The 18,478-nt window shown below is 33.8% G+C and overlaps 1 protein-coding gene across 1 annotated transcript in view; it reads right to left on the bottom strand.

Annotated features, from left to right (window-relative positions):
* The window catches only part of BCKDHB (branched chain keto acid dehydrogenase E1 subunit beta), a 182,648-nt gene that overhangs the window by 50,258 nt on the left and 113,912 nt on the right, over nt 1-18,478 (bottom strand). Inside the window, exon 9 of the mRNA XM_084889141.1 lies at nt 12,122-12,208. Coding sequence (XP_084745267.1) covers nt 12,122-12,208 — 87 coding nt within the window. The remainder of the gene's footprint in view (nt 1-12,121; nt 12,209-18,478) is intronic.

Genomic DNA, 18,478 nt, shown 5'->3' with positions numbered 1-18,478 from the left:
ATTTATCTTTCTGTGACTGGCTTATTTCACTTAGCATAATGCTCTCCAGGTCCATCCATGCTGTTGTAAATGATAAGAGTTCCTTCTTTTTTACAGCAGTGTAGTATTCCATTGTGTAGATGTACCACAATTTTTTAATCCACTTATCTGCTGATGGGCACTTAAGCTGTTTCCAAATCTTAGTTATTGTAAATTGTGCTGCTATAAATATAGGGGTGCATATATCCTTTCTGATTGATATTTCTGATTTCTTGGTATTTATTCCTAGAAATGGGATTACTGGATCAAACGGGAAATCCATTTTTAACTTTTTTGAGGAACCTCCATAGTGCTTGCTCGGTGGCTGCACCAGTCTGTATTCCCACCAGCAGTGCATGAGGGTTCCTTTTTCTCCACATCCTCGCCAGCAATTGTCATTTGTTGATGAAAGCTATTCTGACAGGAGTGAGATAGAATCTCATTGTCATTTTGATTTGCATCAAATTAGTGACTTTGAGCGTGTTTTCATATGTCTCTTGGCCTTCTTTAAGTCAACTTTCAAAAAGTGTCTATTTAGGTCCTTTGCCCATTTTTTAATTGGATTGTTTATCTCCTTTTTTGTTAAGTTGTATGAGTTCCCTGTAAATGTTGGAGATTAAACACTTACCGGATATAACATTGGCAAACAGGTTCTCCCATGCAGTGGGCTTCCTTGTTTCATTGATGGTTTCTTTTACTGTGCAGAGCTTTTTATTTTAATGTAGTCCCATTTGTTTATTTTCTTCTTAGTTTTCATTGTCTTGGGAGCTGTATCAGTAAAGATATTGCTATGACATATTTCTGATATTTTGCTGCCTAAGGATTCTTCTAAGATCTTTATTGTTTCCATCTTACGTTTAAGTCTTTTATCCATTTTGAGTTTGATTGTGTATGGTAGGGGTGTCGAACTCAATCAGAGAAGGGGCCAAAATCTAAAATCCAGCCTAAATCGCGGGCCGAATGGTTTACTGAACAGTCATAAACTGACAATGTCATAAACTAGGGGTGTCGAACTCAATCAGAGAAGGGGCCAAAATCTAAAATCCAGCCTAAATTGCGGGCCGAATGGTTTACTGAACAGTCATAAACTGACAATGTCATAAACTGACAGCAGAGTGCAGTGATGACAGCGCGGTGCGGGCCACATTGCAAGGCCTGGCGGGCTGGATTTGGCCCGCGGGCCTTGTGTTTGACATATGTGTCATAAACTGACAGCGGAGTGCAGTGATGACAGCGTGGTGCGGGCCACATTGCAAGGCCTGGAGGGCTGGATTTGGCCCGCGGGCCTTGTGTTTGACACATGTGGTAAGTTAGTGGTCTAGTTTCATTTTTTTCCATGTTTCTGTCAAATTTTCCCAACACCATTTATTAAGATATTATCTTGACTCCATTGTACGCCCTTGCCTCTTCTGTCAAATATTAATTGAGCATAATGGCTTGGGTTAACATTTGGGTTCTCTGTTCTGTTCCATTGGTTAATATGTCTGTTCTTGTGCCAGGACCAGGCAGTTTTGAAAACAGTGGCTTTGTAATATAGCTTGATATGTTATTGTGATCCCTCCAACTTTGTTCTTCGTTTTCAAGATTGTTGCAGCTTTTTTGGGTCTTTTTTTATTCCATCTGAATTGTTGGAGAGTTTGTTCCAGGTCTGTGAAATATCCCATTGGTATTTTAATGGAGATTGCATTAAATCTATAAATTGCTTTGGGTAGTATGGACATTTTAATTAAGTTGATTCTACCAATCCATGAGCATGGTGTATCCTTCCATTTCTTTGTCTTCCTCTATCTCTTTTTTAAATGTCCTGTAGTTTTCTGAGTACAGGTCTTTTACTTCCTTAGTTAAGTTTATTCCTAGGAACATTAATTTTTTTGTTGCAATGATAAATGGGATTGTATATGTAGTTTCACTTTCAGTGAGTTCATTATTGATATATAAAAAAAGCCATATATTTCTGGGTGTTAATTTTGTATCTTGCTACAATGCCAAATTCATTTATTAAGTCTAGTACTTTTATAATGGAGTCTTTAAAAAAGACTTGGGGTTTTCTATTTACAATATCTTGTCTTCTGGGTATAATGACAATGTTACTTCTATTCCAATTTGGATGCCTTTTATTTCTTCTTCTTGTCTAATCACAATGGCTAGCACTTCCAGTACCATATCAAACAGGAGTGGTGAAAGTATATATCACTGTCTTGCTCCGGTTCTTTGGGGAAATGGTTTCAGTATTTGTCCACTGAATATAATATTGGCTGTAGGTTTGTCATATGTGGCCTTTATCTTGTTGAGATATCCCCGCTCTATTCCCACTGAGAGTTTTTATGAAAAATGGGTCCTGGATATTGTCAAATGCTTTTCCTGCATCTATCGATATGATCATGTGATTTTTGTCTTTCAATTTGTTTATGTGAGGTATCACGTTTATTGACTTGTGGATACTGTACCAACCTTGCATCCCTGGAATAAATTCCACTTGATCATGGCGTATGATCTCTTTTACATATTGCTGGATGGATTTGTTAATATTTTGTTAAGGATTTTAGCATCTATGTTCATCAAGGATATTGGCCTGTAGTTCTCTTACTTTGTATTGTCTTTATCTGGTTTTGGAATTAGGATAATGCTGGCCTCATAAAAAGAATTTGGAATTGTTTCTTCCTCTTGGAATTTCTGAAATAATTTGAGAAGTATATGTGTTAGTTCTTCTTTGAATGTTTGGTAAAACTTCCCTGTGAAACCATATCGACCTGAGCTTTTGTTTGGTGGGAGTTGTGTCTTTTTTTAATTACTGCTTCTATTTCATCTGTGGTTTCTGGCCTATTCAAGTTTTTTTTTTTTTTTCTCCCTGACTCAGTTTGGGGAGTTTGTATTTTTCTAGGAATTTGTCTATTTCTTCCACATTGTCCAGCTTGTTGGCAAATAGTTGTTGATAGTATTTTCTTAGTATTCTTTGTATTTTTTGTGGTGTCAGTGGTTACTCCTCCATTTTCACTTCTGATTTTATTTATTTGGGTCCTCTCTGTTTCTTGATGAGTCTGGCTAATGATTTATCAATTTTCTTTATCATTTCAAAGAATCAGCTCTTGGTTTCACTGGGTGTGTTTTGTGTATGTATTTTTCTTTGGTCTCTATATTATTTATTTCTGCTCTGGTCTTCATTATTTCCTTACTTCTAATTACTCTGGGCTTTCCTTGTTGTTCTCTTTCTAGTTATTTAAGTTGTAGGATTAAATAATTTATTGCTGATTTTTCTTGTTTTTTGAGGTATACCTGTAGTGCTACAAACTTCCCTCTCAGGACTGCTTTTGCTGTGTCCCAGAGATTTGGGGTTGTTGTGTGTTCATTTTCATTTGTTTCCAGAAAATTTTTTATTTATTTCTTGTTCTTATTGGTAACCCATTCATAGTTTAATAACATGCTATTTAGTATCCATGCATTTGAGTATTTTTGGGTGTTTTTATTATAGTTGATTTCTAATTTCATTCCACTGTGATCTGAGAGAAGATGCTTGATATGATTTCAATCTTCTTGAACTCGTAGACTTGTTTTGTGTCCTAACATATGTTCTTTCTGAATGATCCATGTGTACTTGAGAAGAATGTATATGCTGTTGTTTTGAGGTGAAATTTTCTAAAATGCCCATTAAGTACATCTGATCCAGTGTGCCCTTTAGAGTCTCTTTTTCTCTGTTAAGTTTTTGTCTGGAAGACCTATCCAGGGAAATCAGAGGGGTATTAAAGTCCCCTACTACGACAGCCGTGTTGTTGATAATCTCCATTCAAGTCCTCTAGAAAAATTTTTAAATATATTTAGGCACTCCTACATTGGGTGCATATATATTTACTAGGGTTATATCTTCTTGTTGGATCAATCCCTTTAATACTATGTAGTGATCTTTGTTGTTTCTTGTGATGGCCTTCGTTTTAAGTCTATTTTGTCAGATATGAGTATTGCTACTCCAGCTATTTTTTTCTTTTCTATTTGCATGGAAATTTTTTTTCCATTCCTTCACTCTCATCCTGTGTGTGTCTTTTGTTTTGAAGTGGGTCTCTTGTAGACAGCATATAGTTCAGACATGTTTTTCTATCCATTCTTGAATTGCCCCCCAGGCAATTGTCCTCAAGTGTGGTGAGAGTGCTTTTCAACAGACTGGGGCAGTTACTACTGCCTGAAGGCTTTTGACTGAAGCATTTAGTTCACTTACATTTAGGGTTATTATTGAGATACTTATTTATTGTCATTATATTTCTTCATGGCTAGGTTTCTCTCTCTGTTTCTTCTTCTCATTACGGCAATTCCTTTAGCATTTCTTGTAATGCTGCCTTGATGGTGGTGCACTCATTCAGCCTTGTTTGTTTGTTTGTTTGGGAAGCTCTTTATTTGACCATCTGTTTCTGTTTTGAATAATAACTTGGCCTGATATGATTATAGTTATCTTGCTGGATATAATAATCTTGTCCTCAGATCCTTGCTTTTTATTACCTTGAGTAATTCATGCTATTCCCTTCAGTACTGTAGAGTTTCTGATGAAAAATCAGGTGTCAGCTTTATGGGAATTCTTTTTCAGGTAACAGTTTTCTTTTCTCTTGCTGCCTTTAAGATTCTCTCTTTGTCTTTAATTTTTGGTATTTTAATTATCATGTGTCTGGGCATGAGCCTGTTTGGGTTCCTCTGTTTGGGATTCTCTGTACCTCCTGAACTTGTGTGACTTTTTCCTTTACCAGGTTAGGGAAGTTTTCTGCCATTATTTCTTCAAATACCTTCTCTATGCCTTTCTCTCTTTCTGCCTCTTTTGGCACACCTGCCATTCCAATATTGTTACAATTCACATTGTCCCACAGCTCCATTAAGCTGCCCTCCTGTTTTTTAATTCTTTTTATTTTCTGGTTTCCTGAGTAAGTGATATTTTCAACACTGTCTTCTAATTCATTGATTTGATCCTCAGCTTCCCCTAATCTGCTGTGTATTCCTTCCAATGTGTTCTTTATTTGTGTTATGTTATTCTTTATCTCAGACTATTCTTTTCTCATAGTTATTATATCTTTCTTCATGCTGCTGAGCATCTTTACCTGAAACTGTTTCAGATAAATTTCTTATCTCTGCTTCATTTATCTTTTCTTCTGAATAATTCTCTAATTCTTTAATTTGGGAGTTGTTTGTCTCCTCATTTTGGCTTTCTATTTGGGTTTGTGACTATGTATTAGGTATATCCTCTATACCTCTTAATCTCTAGTGCAGGACAGTGTTAAGGGCTATTTCTGACTAATTAGATCAGGCATAGACTCAAAGCCTCCAGAGACTGCCTCTACCTACAGATTGATAGGATTCTGACTTGAATTGCCTCCCAGGCAATTGTCCTCAAGTGTGGTGAGAGTGTTTTTCAACAGACTGGGGCAGTTACTACTGCCTGAAGGCTAATTGTTAATTTTAATCTCTTAAGTGGCTTCAGGGCAAAATGTTTTCTAATAGTGTGTGTCAATTGTCTTCCCCCCAGACAAGGAAGGCAGATGCCTAAGTGGGAAAGATGTCCTCAGCTGTGTAAGGGAATGACTCAGTCCAGGAAACTTAAGAGTATCTGCCTTCTCAGCTCTATCTCCCAAGTCCCCAGCCCTGTCTTCTGCCCTCACAGCTCCAGTCCACTTCATCCACACCCTGGCAGAGGACTAGGTGGGTGGCTCCACAGGGAATTTTGTCTATTGGAACTTTAAGATGGTACCTGAATTTCCAGCTATTATTCCCTGGCAGACAGCATCCCATTGCTTTTCACAGCTCGATGTTATGTGGGTACCCTCCTCAGTTTAGTGCTCTCTGCTGAAGAGCCCAGCTTGAGGATTAGATCTCAGAGTTCTCAGTAGCAACCCCCATAGCTGAGATATCTCTCCGGGACTTCAGTTGCTGTTGTGGGCACCTGGCCAGCCTTTTCCTGCCTCTGCTCCTCCTACCAGTTTTTATGTGGTCTCCAGTCCTCAGGTGTCAGGGTTCTCTCCTGTGAGTTTTCTGTTGACTATCAGCAAGTTTTTCTATATATTGAGTTGTTCCTGGGAGCATGTCTGTGCAGTATCCACTTATTCTGCCACCATTTTTAATCCTCTCTTGATGTGTGTTTTAAGAAAACAATACTTAGTAATGTGATAAAATGTGAGAGACTAAAGAAGACAATTTAAAGGATCCAGAAAAATATTGAGAAATAGAGCTGGTCTTGATATAAGCTGATTTCTACAAACTGGCAGAGAGCCAAACTATGTGCTGATATTTTTTTTACTCTTTCACATTAAAATCCTTCCTTCCATATAAATTATTTTATCATACCAAATTTATTTTTTAAATTAATTTCTTTATTGATTAAGGTATCACATATATGTCCTCAAACCCCCATTCCAAACCCCCCCTCCCTCACTCATGCCCCCACCTCCCTATTGTCCTTGACCACTGATTAGGCTCATATGTGAGCACATAAGTCCTTTGGTTGATCTCTCCCTTTTATTCCCACCCTCCTTTTGAGGTCCAACAGTCTGACGCATAGCTCCTTATCTCTGCCTCTGTTCTCACTACAGACTGATGTATATGCCTTTCAGCATAACGATTATTGCTTGTCTCATTTTTGATTCTTATAAATATATTTCCAGTAGGACATGCCAAATTTCTTATCACTGCCAAACTTAACATGAATTTGGCTTTTGAGTCTAACACTCAAGAGCAAATTTTGAAAGTTTTGCATTTAAAAGTTTCAAAATAGCCATGCATATGGTTGATCCTTCCCAAGGAAAAATGGGGAGAATTAAAGGACTGGTGGTAGAACCTTGGCATTTATACTAATGAACAAAGGAGAAAGAGACATGGTGTGGTCAGGGTAAGTAGGAAGACCAAAATAGTACAATATGGGTTGAACACAGTGATATCAGCAGCCCCATCCATGATGCAGCCCTGAAAGATTTTAGTCTATAGTTCAGCTCTATGACTACAAACCCCATTTGTTTAATGAACATTCAACAGGCTTTAGGGCAAAATGCCAATCTATATCTGAACATTCTGTGTTTAACTGCTTTTCTAATGCTCTGGCTCCATCTAAATAGATTTTAGTACAAAAGCACACTTTTCCTGATTATCATAGCTGTTGTCCACAAATGCTTTGCCATCACTAGTTAAAAAAAAATTCAGATTACAAAATTGCAGTAAATTATTCATCAAATTACTACTCTGACAGTTTTCTCTGATGACTTACTTTACCAACAAAGTAATTTTAACTAACATATTTCCACAATGGTAAAAACTCAAGATTACGTAGGACCTTTTCCCTCTTCTTCAAATTGATGCTTCTAAGAGTGCTTGTAAATTTGGTAGTAATATTAAATCCACTAGATAAAATCTTTCTGTATAATCCTATCTAACATGAAAGAGTAAGAAAAGAAAATTCCTTTACTTGAAATTATGAAAATTTTCCTTTCATGATGATTTGTATAGACCCTAAAAAATCTTTTCAAACTAGTAGAATATTATTTTCTTTAAAAATATATGTTGGTATGTATAATTTCCTCATTCTTATTCTATGAAAAGAGACCGCACAGAAAGGATGAAACAATGGTATGGAAACTTACCATCCTCTCCAAATGGACTCTTTATTACAGGCTTATTGCTTCCATGTGTTTAAAAAAAAAAAAAAAAAAAAAAAAAAAAGGAAACCTTTAAGCCAATCCCAATCCCTAAAATTTTTGGCATTCATATTAAGCATTGAATCCAGAAAAAACATTTTTTATTATCATAGCCTATCAGAGTCAAAATTTATTTCATTATGAGAATGTGTTAGAAATTAAAAATAAAGGTTGGTTTCTATATGGCTTAAATAAAGTATTATTATTTAAAACTTAAAGCTGTTAAAATATCACAAATTACTTGGTATCAACATTTAAACAAATAATGCCTATTTTTAATAGTGTGTTCTAGAATATATAAATTCATTTGGAGAAATATTAAAATAGATGATATTAACACTTCTTTAGCACAATAAAGGTTTTTTTATTTACAGCTGTGGTTACATAAAGCTGAGAAATATAAGCACCACATAAAATTAATTTATATACTTTTCTAAACAACGAAATATTTGCTCAAACTAAATATCGCAGTCAGTGAATTGTCTAAACTCTTGTCTTTGCACTTTTCCACAGATCAGGGTGCACAATGGGAATGCTTAACTCCCTAAAAGAAGCACATCTCCAAGTTTTGTGTGTCAAATGAAAAAGGAAAAAGTTCCCTCACCCCAAAATGAGAACAGATGGGAATGTAAAATTAGGTGGGAAGAGACAGTGAAGCTTTGGATGACCGACCAAAAAATCTCCCCTTGAGGGGAGCCAAATATACCAGACCTCAGCTTATTCTGCTCCCAGTTGACTTTCAAATTAAATCTAGTAGGAATGTAAAGAAGTTCGAAGATTCAATGTATTAGCTTTGATTTTTGTAAGCATATATTTTATAAAGAAACTATTGATAAATATAAGTAAAATTTTTTATATTCAATATAAAGAAATCTAATCACTTGTGAGTTTAATATACCTTCAAACTTAGAATGTTAATAATACTTTTTTTAATAATAAAACAAATGGCTTTATGAAAAACAGGCAACAAGCTTGAAAAAACTTAAGATGTTGATACTGAGTTCCTTGTATTATGGAAATGACATCTGCCGTAAGTTGAAAAACTATGTAAATAAAATATAAATATATTTTCATTCTTTTCATATTTTATCTGTATAACTAAAAATAATCTTAATGGTAATGCCAGCAATATTTCCTATACCTACCAAAAAAGCCCCTTTACTTGATATCCAATTTTATATAGCATGACAATTTTTCTATCTAAAAATACCAACTACAACATTAAAAGAATACCCCCATATTGCTGCATTCTCCTCCAACTTTTAAATTTTTAATATGAGTAATAATTTAGAATACTAGAAAAACAAAAAACCATGCTATCAGATTTTAATGCACTTAAAATAGTTTTATTATTAATAATCATTGTATTATTAAACTATGATAAAATATTTGTATAAATAATACTTTGATAAAAAACTAATAACCATTAAAGTATAATTTTAAGAGCACCTTTCTAAGATTTGTCTTGAGCTTTTAAAGAGGTACCAAGTATCTTCCACAAAATATTATTTATTGATATTATTTTGTATTTGCTCATTTTCATGTGGAATTTACAAGTGCTGATACAAGGAGAATAATTTAGTCTTTTAATCAATAGTGCTCAAATTTATAGATCATTCTCATCCATAATTTCAAAGTTCTTTTTCAAGACAACAGTTAAAAGTTCTCTGTTACTGGCTTTCAATTTCTTAACCCTGTTTTACCCTTTTTAACCTAGCTAAGTATACACAGCAAAAAGAAATATAGAAATGACTCGTTCCAAGACATCAAAGCAACTGCACCTCACACTTAAGTGATTTCCATTTAAATACTAGACACTAGTAATTTGACACAGGCTTCACTTTTCATAAGATGAAGAAGATGCTCAATATAGTATATTGTATTTAATTGAATATGTTTCATAAAATAATTACTGAAAATTAGATTTTTCTTATTCAGAATACTCTAAATTAGTATATAAAATCATTATTACCAAAAAAGAATAAAATCTCTCAAGGTATCTAGCTTTACTTCTTTTGTTTTCTCCTTTATCACTACATTAAAGCCAACAGGCAAACTTTTGAGGATACTATGTTGATTATATTATTAAAATTCATTCTCCATACTTCCCATTTGTGCAAGTAAAATCTGAATTAAACACTTAGGTAAAATCATTTTTGAAATCATTTGCATATTAATAAATCAAATTCTAATTCCCCAAAATATCAAATGCAGATCCCCCTATCAATTTTACAATATTGTCTTAATTCATTTTCTTGTTATTTGGTTGAATGATTTTAAAAGAGAAAACAGAATATTTTATAATGAATCTAAAACTGCTATCTTCCCCTAGGAGGTGGGGACTTTGAATAAAGAATGCGCATGCATACACACAATATTTACTTAATATTCCTATCCAAGTCCCAGAGTTTTCACTGTCCTTTTAAACCAGATAAATCACAAGCATTCTAGATGACAAACACTTAACTATAAAAGAAACATGGTTGACGTAGGTTGTCAGGATTTCTCTAACAACAGACACCTGAAGACCTCAGGGCATATTCTCAGAAGTATGAGAGTATTACAAAGTGTCTTGTTTTGTTTTGTCTTTATATTATGATATAAATATAATTATATTCTGGTAATTTCTTTCATAACTTTTAGCACCTATCAATAACACTGAATCAATCTGATTTTGATTCAGTGTTATTATCTAGTTGGTGCCAGCTTCTTAAACTGACTGTGTCTAATTCACAGTACAGTGTTCCTCAAACTGGAATTCATTCACGTGTTCTTGGGGCCTCAGAAACATTTTTCTGCCAACACAAGTCCAAATATTATTCAAAACAAAGAAACACTAGATGAGATACTCTTCCTAATTCTAATTCCTTCCCAGTTTAAAAAATACATTTCATCCTACTGCAGCTTATTAATAATTTATGGAGATCAAATTTAAGAAGTGCACAGAGAAAGGTAACTTCACAAGAGGAGTTTGTACAGGTTCTACTTGTTTTCCTTTTATACTCAAATGCAAATAAAATGTTTGAGCTAGAAGAAGATGGCATTCAGATAACAAAACAAAAGGAGGCTGTCAGATAAAGATTCTATGAGCAACAATCACTATCATTTCAAATGGATTAGTGGACTACGCATTAACTAGAAATCAGAAAATCCCGGTTTCTTTTTTTCAGTCTTGTCTCTAACTTGAAATAACATCTTGGTGTTGAAATAATTCATCCCTGCAACCTTCATTTTTTACAAAGTTAGAACAGTATGCTACTATATTAGTAATATGTACAATAAATACCGGGTACTTGTTTTATATGAAAAGCAGTATGTTTCAAATTTTAATTTATATAATAAATGGGAAAACAACAAATCTATAAAAAACACTCAATTTTCTTTTCTTAAGTTTGTGACTATATATAACATGTAAAATAACAGTATATTTTGTTTCTGAATGTACTTATGAATTATTTTGATCTAGCTTTAAACTTTATGTTTATATTGGCTTCATCTAATTTAAAAATATTTAGAGTGCTGTCAATTAGAATTTAAAGATATTTCATTGGTAGAAATCATTATTTATTAGTTAAATGATTAAAAATAAAAACTTATCATTTCTTATATATCACAATCTTAATTAGCAACCAAGTTATTAAACCATATATTCTTAAAGAAATTCTCAATTTGTATGTATTAACAACAAATTATCTTAACACCCATAAAGTAAAATGTTTGCAAACTGCAAAAAATATTCTGAATTTAAAATGCATATATTTTACATTTAAAATATAGTTATATAATTTTTAATTTTAAAAATGAGGAAAAATGAAACCCATTTAAATCATCTTATTCATATCTGTGATACAAATGGAAATAAAACTTTTAAATAAAAATTTTCCATATGGAGATAGCTAGGAAGTTTCCCTGATATGCAGCATTTTAACTGAATATTTTAAAAACAGACATACATTTTTAAACCATTTCTAAAGGATTACCAATAACAACAAAAATTACTAATTTAATAAATTAAATTATTGGTTTTGAAATTATTTATTGAATTTACATTATTACATTTTGACAGGTGCATTTTTTGTTAGGTGAAGGCAGGAGAATCTAAAATCAATTTTATAACAACACATTTCATAATAAGCTTATGTTTTATCAAGAAAGAAATGTCACATACAAATATAAAGTTTTGTTATCCCAGAAACATAAGTGACATTAGTTTATTAAACTCATTTGAAACATTCTTCTTCCTATAAAGAAATTTTCAGCTTTTATTATTTTAAGATTTCTTTTTTAGATGATGTAATTAGACCATTACTAAAAGAGTGAGGTGGAGTCAAATGAAAAATGTGCACTTCCAAAAAGTGCATATTTTTATATATTGTGACAAGTGATTTTTTCTTGGAATAGACATGTGCAATTGCACAAATGTTAAAATCAATGCCAAGAAGTTACTGTACCTGAACTGTGGAGCTGATCTCCGATGCAAAGCCGCCCGTCAAGGGAGCTTCGTGACTGATTAGCAGTCGCCCTGTTTTGATCACAGACTGAAAAAGAAAAGGAAAACCTAATGTTGAACAGAATACATATTGTCAAGTATATGACTGCAGTTTTGATTAAGTAATAAAATGAATTATTTAATTTCAATAAATGATAAAAAATTAGTAATTCAATCCTATGTCTAATAAGTTACAGCACAACTATTTCAAGTAGACAGTCATTTGATTTTTACCGGGCTAAAAATTTTATAATGCTACTATAAAATAGAGATTTTTAATTCTATGTATGTCATAAAAAATGCACTTCATTATATAAAATATTCTTGTTATAAAATGAATTACTGTATTTCACATATTCATATATCAATCTTTTTTATTTTTCAAATTACATTAATAAAAGTATTTTTAACACTTTTTGAGGTATATTTACATATAAACAAATAGCCTTAGGAAATACTGTTTTGGAGAGAAGAAAAACACAAAAATGGCATGTAAACTCTGTAGCAAAGTAAATGTTCATTGAGAGTTAGAAGGGAGAAATCACTGCAAAAGTAAAAGGTTTACAACTCTCTTCAACCATGTGCATTAATATCTGGTTAAGAACCTCAATTCTATTTTAACGTAGAAAATGTCACAAATAATAAAGAGTATTCTCAATACTGGCTCAGCATGGTTGTTCACAGAGTATGCATGACATAATCTATGCAGTAATAAATCAAAGCATATAGCTATGACATCATAGCAGAATACCAGCTTTGTTGAAAGGTAAAAAATATTAAAGTCAACAGCTGGTTATTACTTAAAATATGTTAAACAATTACCATATTACCAAAGAGAATTGGTAATTCTTCCTCTACATGTCTAATAATGTATTACCTTCCTTAAATTCTACATTATTATTTTATAAATATGAAAAAAAATCTCCAAAGCAAAAATATGCATATAAATCAATTCTTTTCCTTCATTCTAGGCAATTGGGAGTAGAGAATTTTAAAAATATGCAGTAGTTTAAATGAGCAGATGTTAAACTCTAAGATATAGCCTGTAGCCACAACAAAAATAAATTACTATTATATCTACTAAGTAAATAGTGACTAAAGAACATAAAATTTTATGAATGTCATACCCAACCCCAATGAAATGCTGACTGTGAAATATTGATGTTTGAATTTTTAGAACTATGATTAATTTTGCTGTTTATGATGGTCACAATTAAATTTTTTCCATGAGTTTTTTTTTTCTTTTTTGCTCAATCCCTCCACCCCCCAACAACAGCCTCCCCACCAGAAATATCACAAATTAAACTTTAATACACCAGTTAGACATATAAAGAAACAAAAATATTACACAATTGAAAGAAAACAAATGTATTCTCAAAAAATTCTCCAAAAGATGTTCTGATCTAAAGAATTCTTAATTTTTAAAAAAGGATTTGTCATACTTTATAGATCAAAAGCCCAGACCACTGCCAATATAATAGTATCCTATCTAATAGAGGACTAATGTGCAAATTGACCATCACTCCAACACAGAAGATGGCCACCCCATGTGGACACAAGATGGCCACCACAAGATGGCTGATAGGGGAGGGCAGTTGTGGATGATTAGGCCAGGAAGGGAGGGCAGTTAGGAGTGACCAGGCTGGCAGAGGAGGGAAGTTGGGGGTGACCAGGCCTGCAGGGGAGGACAGTTTGGTGAAACCCAGGTCTGCAGGGGAAGGCAGTTGGGGGGGGGGGGGGGAGGGGAAGGGGGAGACCCAGGCCTGCAGGGGAGGACAGTTAGGGACAACCAGGCTGACAAGGGAGCAGTTAGGCATCAATCAGGCTAGCAGGGGAGTGGTTAGGGGATGATCAGGCAGACAGGGCAGGCAAACAGTTGAGAGCCAGCAGTCCTGGGTTGTGAATGGGATGTCCGACTGCCCATTTAGGCCCGATCCGTTGGGGGGGGTCCCAAATTGGATAGGGCGCAGGCTGGTCTGAAAGATACCCCCCCCCGCCCCGCCTCCATGCACGAATTTCATGCACCGGGCCTCTAGTCTAAAGGAACAGCTAAAAAAAAAATCCTCTTGAGTTAGGCAATGCATTTTAAATTTCTAAGAGGTAAGAATGAGAAACTTCCATAATACTGCTACTGTTACCTGAAAACTCCATAACAGAACTGGTACTCTGAAATGAAGTCTATCCAAGATCAAATGAATGCCAGTAAGCAACCTAGTCTTCCTATAGCCTGCACAGTGTAGTTGGGAAACTAAGCTTTCAACCATGGAGTTCATACAACATGATGTGCAAGCAGAGACCTTGAATATTTTTTCACAGGAGAGGGCTAAATAAACCAAGATATATCAATATAGTCAAGTATTACACAGACATGAAAAAGACTGAGGATATAAAATGATGCCCATACGTTTGACAAAATGAGCAAATTCCAGAACAATACAATTTCATTTTTGTGAAAAACAACCAGTGAAAAACAACAGTGGGGAAACAAAAACAAACAAACAAACAAAAACAGCCATGTATACACTGAGCCACAGGTGTCAATAGTCTGGAAGGATTCATTCCAAACTATCAAAACTTATTTCTCCTGAAAAAATGACAGTAAAGGAATTAGAGGGAAGGGACTTTTGTTTTTTTACTTTATATAAAAGATATTTTTAATTACTAAAAGTATTTTTAGTAAGTCTAAAATAAATAGTCTAAAATAAAAGTAATGTACTTGAATTAATGCTGAAAGTAAAAAATATATTTTATAGTGCAGCCATAATTTCCTCAGAAAAACATATAATGTTTTTCTTGTTATTATAGGACTAGTTTAAGATACAGAGAACCCAAACTCCCACAGCAAATAAATACACTAAAAACACAGGGAATCAGCCTTGCCATGCCAGTATCTGTATAATCTGCTGCAGGTCAGGATCATATCCAGCTTATCTCTTGACCCACAAGCTCTTGGAAATAAGCTACTGGTATTAGAGAAAGTGAAGTTCTTTAACACATATGTGTGTGTGTGTTATGTAAACATGTGTGTTCTGGAGCAACAGTTATGTACTGACAGTTAAAGAAGTAATACCAGAAATTTCTTAAACATCAAGAGCTAGAAGGTAGACACAATGAAAATTAATAATACTGTGAGTTTATGGAAATTGTCAGGTATACAAACCAGTGAGAGACTGTGGCAAGGAGACAGGAGTTAGAAATAACCATCATAATCATAAACTGATTATCATAGGAGTTGCTATATGCTAGGTTTTGAGTTCAGCACTTTACATTGGTCACTTCATTTAATTTGGAAAGTACCTAAGTTTTATTTTTGCTTCTTAAAATCAACTCTGATATCTGAAAAGTATTAAAATAGATAAAACAAATTACATCAAAATTCTGAAAAATGCCAAAATTTAGAAGTAACACTGATATTTCAAAGTCACACCCTAAAAATATAATTAACATATATCATTAAAAGGTTGAGTCTGTGAATACAGTTCAATGATTTTGTAAGGTATAATATAAATTCAACTTAGTATATGCTTTTTATCCTTCACAACCTTAATTTACTAAAATTTCTGAAGATGGCTCTTTTACTATTTTGGAAATCATGAAAGCTTTGGTGATATTATGATGAGATTTTACAAATCTACAAGTTTGAAGAGTGTGATAGTCTTCCTATTTTCTATGATTAAATAAGATATTTTTATTAAACTATGTATTTCTGTCAACTGTAATAAGCAATTAATTTTTATACCCTGAGGCACAAATGATATATAACTGCTAGGAAATTTTTATAGTCCAATTTAGCATTTTGGTGTACTTAGTTAAAAATTAATATTGTGCCTTTCAATGGAGGTGGCTGTTAAGTTTTTTAAAATGATAACTATAGATATAAATATAAATAATACTTTAAAATTGATTTTACTAATTTTAAAGTTTCAAGTTTTCTTTTGAGATAAATATATATCACAACTTGAAAAAATTATAAAGGTTTAAACAACTTTTCAATGTGAAAGCTGAACTTATCAAAGACACGAAAGATCACATAAGCCTGGATTTTCCAGTATCTGCTTCTTCAACTTCATGCCACTAAAACCTGCTCCAAGGACCCTGGCCTTAGGCAAACGGAGCACCAATAAGTTAGAAGGGACAGATGTACCAGGGAAACCTGTGCCAATAAAAGATTGGGCAAATAATTGTTCTTCACGTCCTCTGCCACAAAATAAAAGGTCTTTGTTCCTTACAGGACCTCAAGAAAAAGTGCCAAGAAAACTTTAAAAAGCAATTCTAAACGGCAAGCAGTGAAACAGACTGTGGGCTGCTAAGTCAGTCAGTACTGGTCTGTCCTGCATTTGTCCCAAGGAATCTCATTCTTTCTCACTATTTCAGTTAATCACTCCCTTCTCCAGGGCAACACAGAATATTATAACAAGAGGAGCTATCAAAATCTCGATTTCGCCAATAATAGACAGATCACAATACCTGTTCTGATAAAACCCTAAAAGATACCGTGGTTCCCGGTTGGGCCACGTCACGACTGTTTCCCAGTGTTCATCTTCTACCTAGATGCTATCACTCATAGCCAGAACCTCAAGTTATCCAGGCAGGATATCTAGCACAATGCTCAAAATATGGTAGACAGGAAAAAAAACTTAATTAGTTAAAAAATATCTTAAAATAATTAAACTATATTAAGCAAGTTCTTGTTTAACTTACGAAACTATTGCTTTCTTGGCAAAATCCATTTTAAAATAGTGCAAAAGTATTGTTCAGCACATCCCAGAACAATTTAAATAAGGACTCCAAATTGAGGATATTTTAATAGAGCTCTAACAATAAGATATCTGTGATAATAGCAGAGTTGCTAAGTTATACTCCATTAAAAAGATTGCACAGATTTTGGCTGTCCAAACATTGGACATGTGTTTCAGTTAATGTAGCCTTTAAAGATTTTAATATAATCCAACCAGGAATACTGTGAAACTGTCATTCCAGAGGAAAGTAAACAGACAGACAGACCATTAAGCCTGCATATGCCTGCAAGTGCAACAGTGACATTCAAAAAGCAAATATATAAGTATATATTACTTATTGTTTACTCAAAATCTACAGCAAGATTTTTCTCCCACAGAGCCATTCAGCCTGTAGGGGAAAACACCAAGTCTGGCCACCTTTTCTGACTGCTATAAGTAGGAAACTAACACTTTGGATAGGCAACTCATAGCTCTTTTAACATTTTCCTGCTAAATGTAAAGCTAATGAAAAGCAAAATTTTTTAAAAATCACAACTGACCTTTTCCACTTCCTTTTGGAATCAAATCTGTTTATAAATACATATGAGCAGAAGTAATAGTAAAATCATATACTTGTGTTTCATTAATCAAATATACTAATTAATACTTATTTATATAATTTACAATCATTAAAGACCTGATTTAAATAAGCTTCAGATATCATTGCAAATGAATTAAGTTTTTTAAATGGCCTCTTGTTTAGAAACCAAATTCATTAGAAAAATTAACCAGAAAAAACTCACAATCAATCCCAGGCTAACAAATGTATTAATATATGCCTTGTAATCATTATAACCAGCATGGTCTTCACACATAATCAGATTAGAAGCTAATATTCTACTGGAGAAATGCCAATGCAAAAAGAGAAAGAACAGTCACGAACTCCAGAGAAAGTTCGGAAAAGTCCATTTTGGCAAGGATATTAGTGATGGTGTCATGAATATTTGGTATTATAGGAAAGTGGTGTAAGCTGAGAAAACCTAAATCCTGATAGCTTTATACCCGTTGGAAAAAGTAGGTAAGGGAGCAAACAGAGCATAAAGAGAAGTGAATAAAGTCAACAGGAGAAAAATGAACAAATAATACTGAAAAGGCTTGAAATATTTGGGGAAATTTCACACATTCTCACTGATTCATTATTGCCTGATCAGAGCTGAAACACTTTTGCAAAAATTGGAAGTGGAAAGATTTTGAATGCTACATCCAGACATGTCAAATAAACATGTTCTGACAATCAACCATACCCTTCCAGCTTGTTTCCTCACAGTCCCTCTGCGCTCCAGACATGTTAGGCTGCTCTCCCTCCTCTGACTTCCTTTCCCGAATTGGTAGGCCTTCATTCCCTTCCTCAATCACAATACCTCAAGACCCACTGCAGACAACACCTTCTCAGAGGTCCCTCCAACTAGCTAGGCTTAAATCCCATAGTAATTTTTTCCATTTCTTTTCATGATTCTAGCAGCCATTTCCTGATAGAATTTGAGGTAGGTGACAATGCGGGTACAAGGGCAAGGGTCAAGTACTAGGATCAAGGCAGCACT

The sequence above is a fragment of the Pipistrellus hanaki genome (genome assembly GCF_964339955.1).
Source record: "Pipistrellus hanaki genome assembly, chromosome: 7".
In the NCBI taxonomy this organism is placed as follows: domain Eukaryota; kingdom Metazoa; phylum Chordata; class Mammalia; order Chiroptera; family Vespertilionidae; genus Pipistrellus; species Pipistrellus hanaki.
The sequence above is the reverse complement of the archived record's forward strand: the minus strand, read 5'-3'. Positions and strand labels throughout refer to the sequence as shown.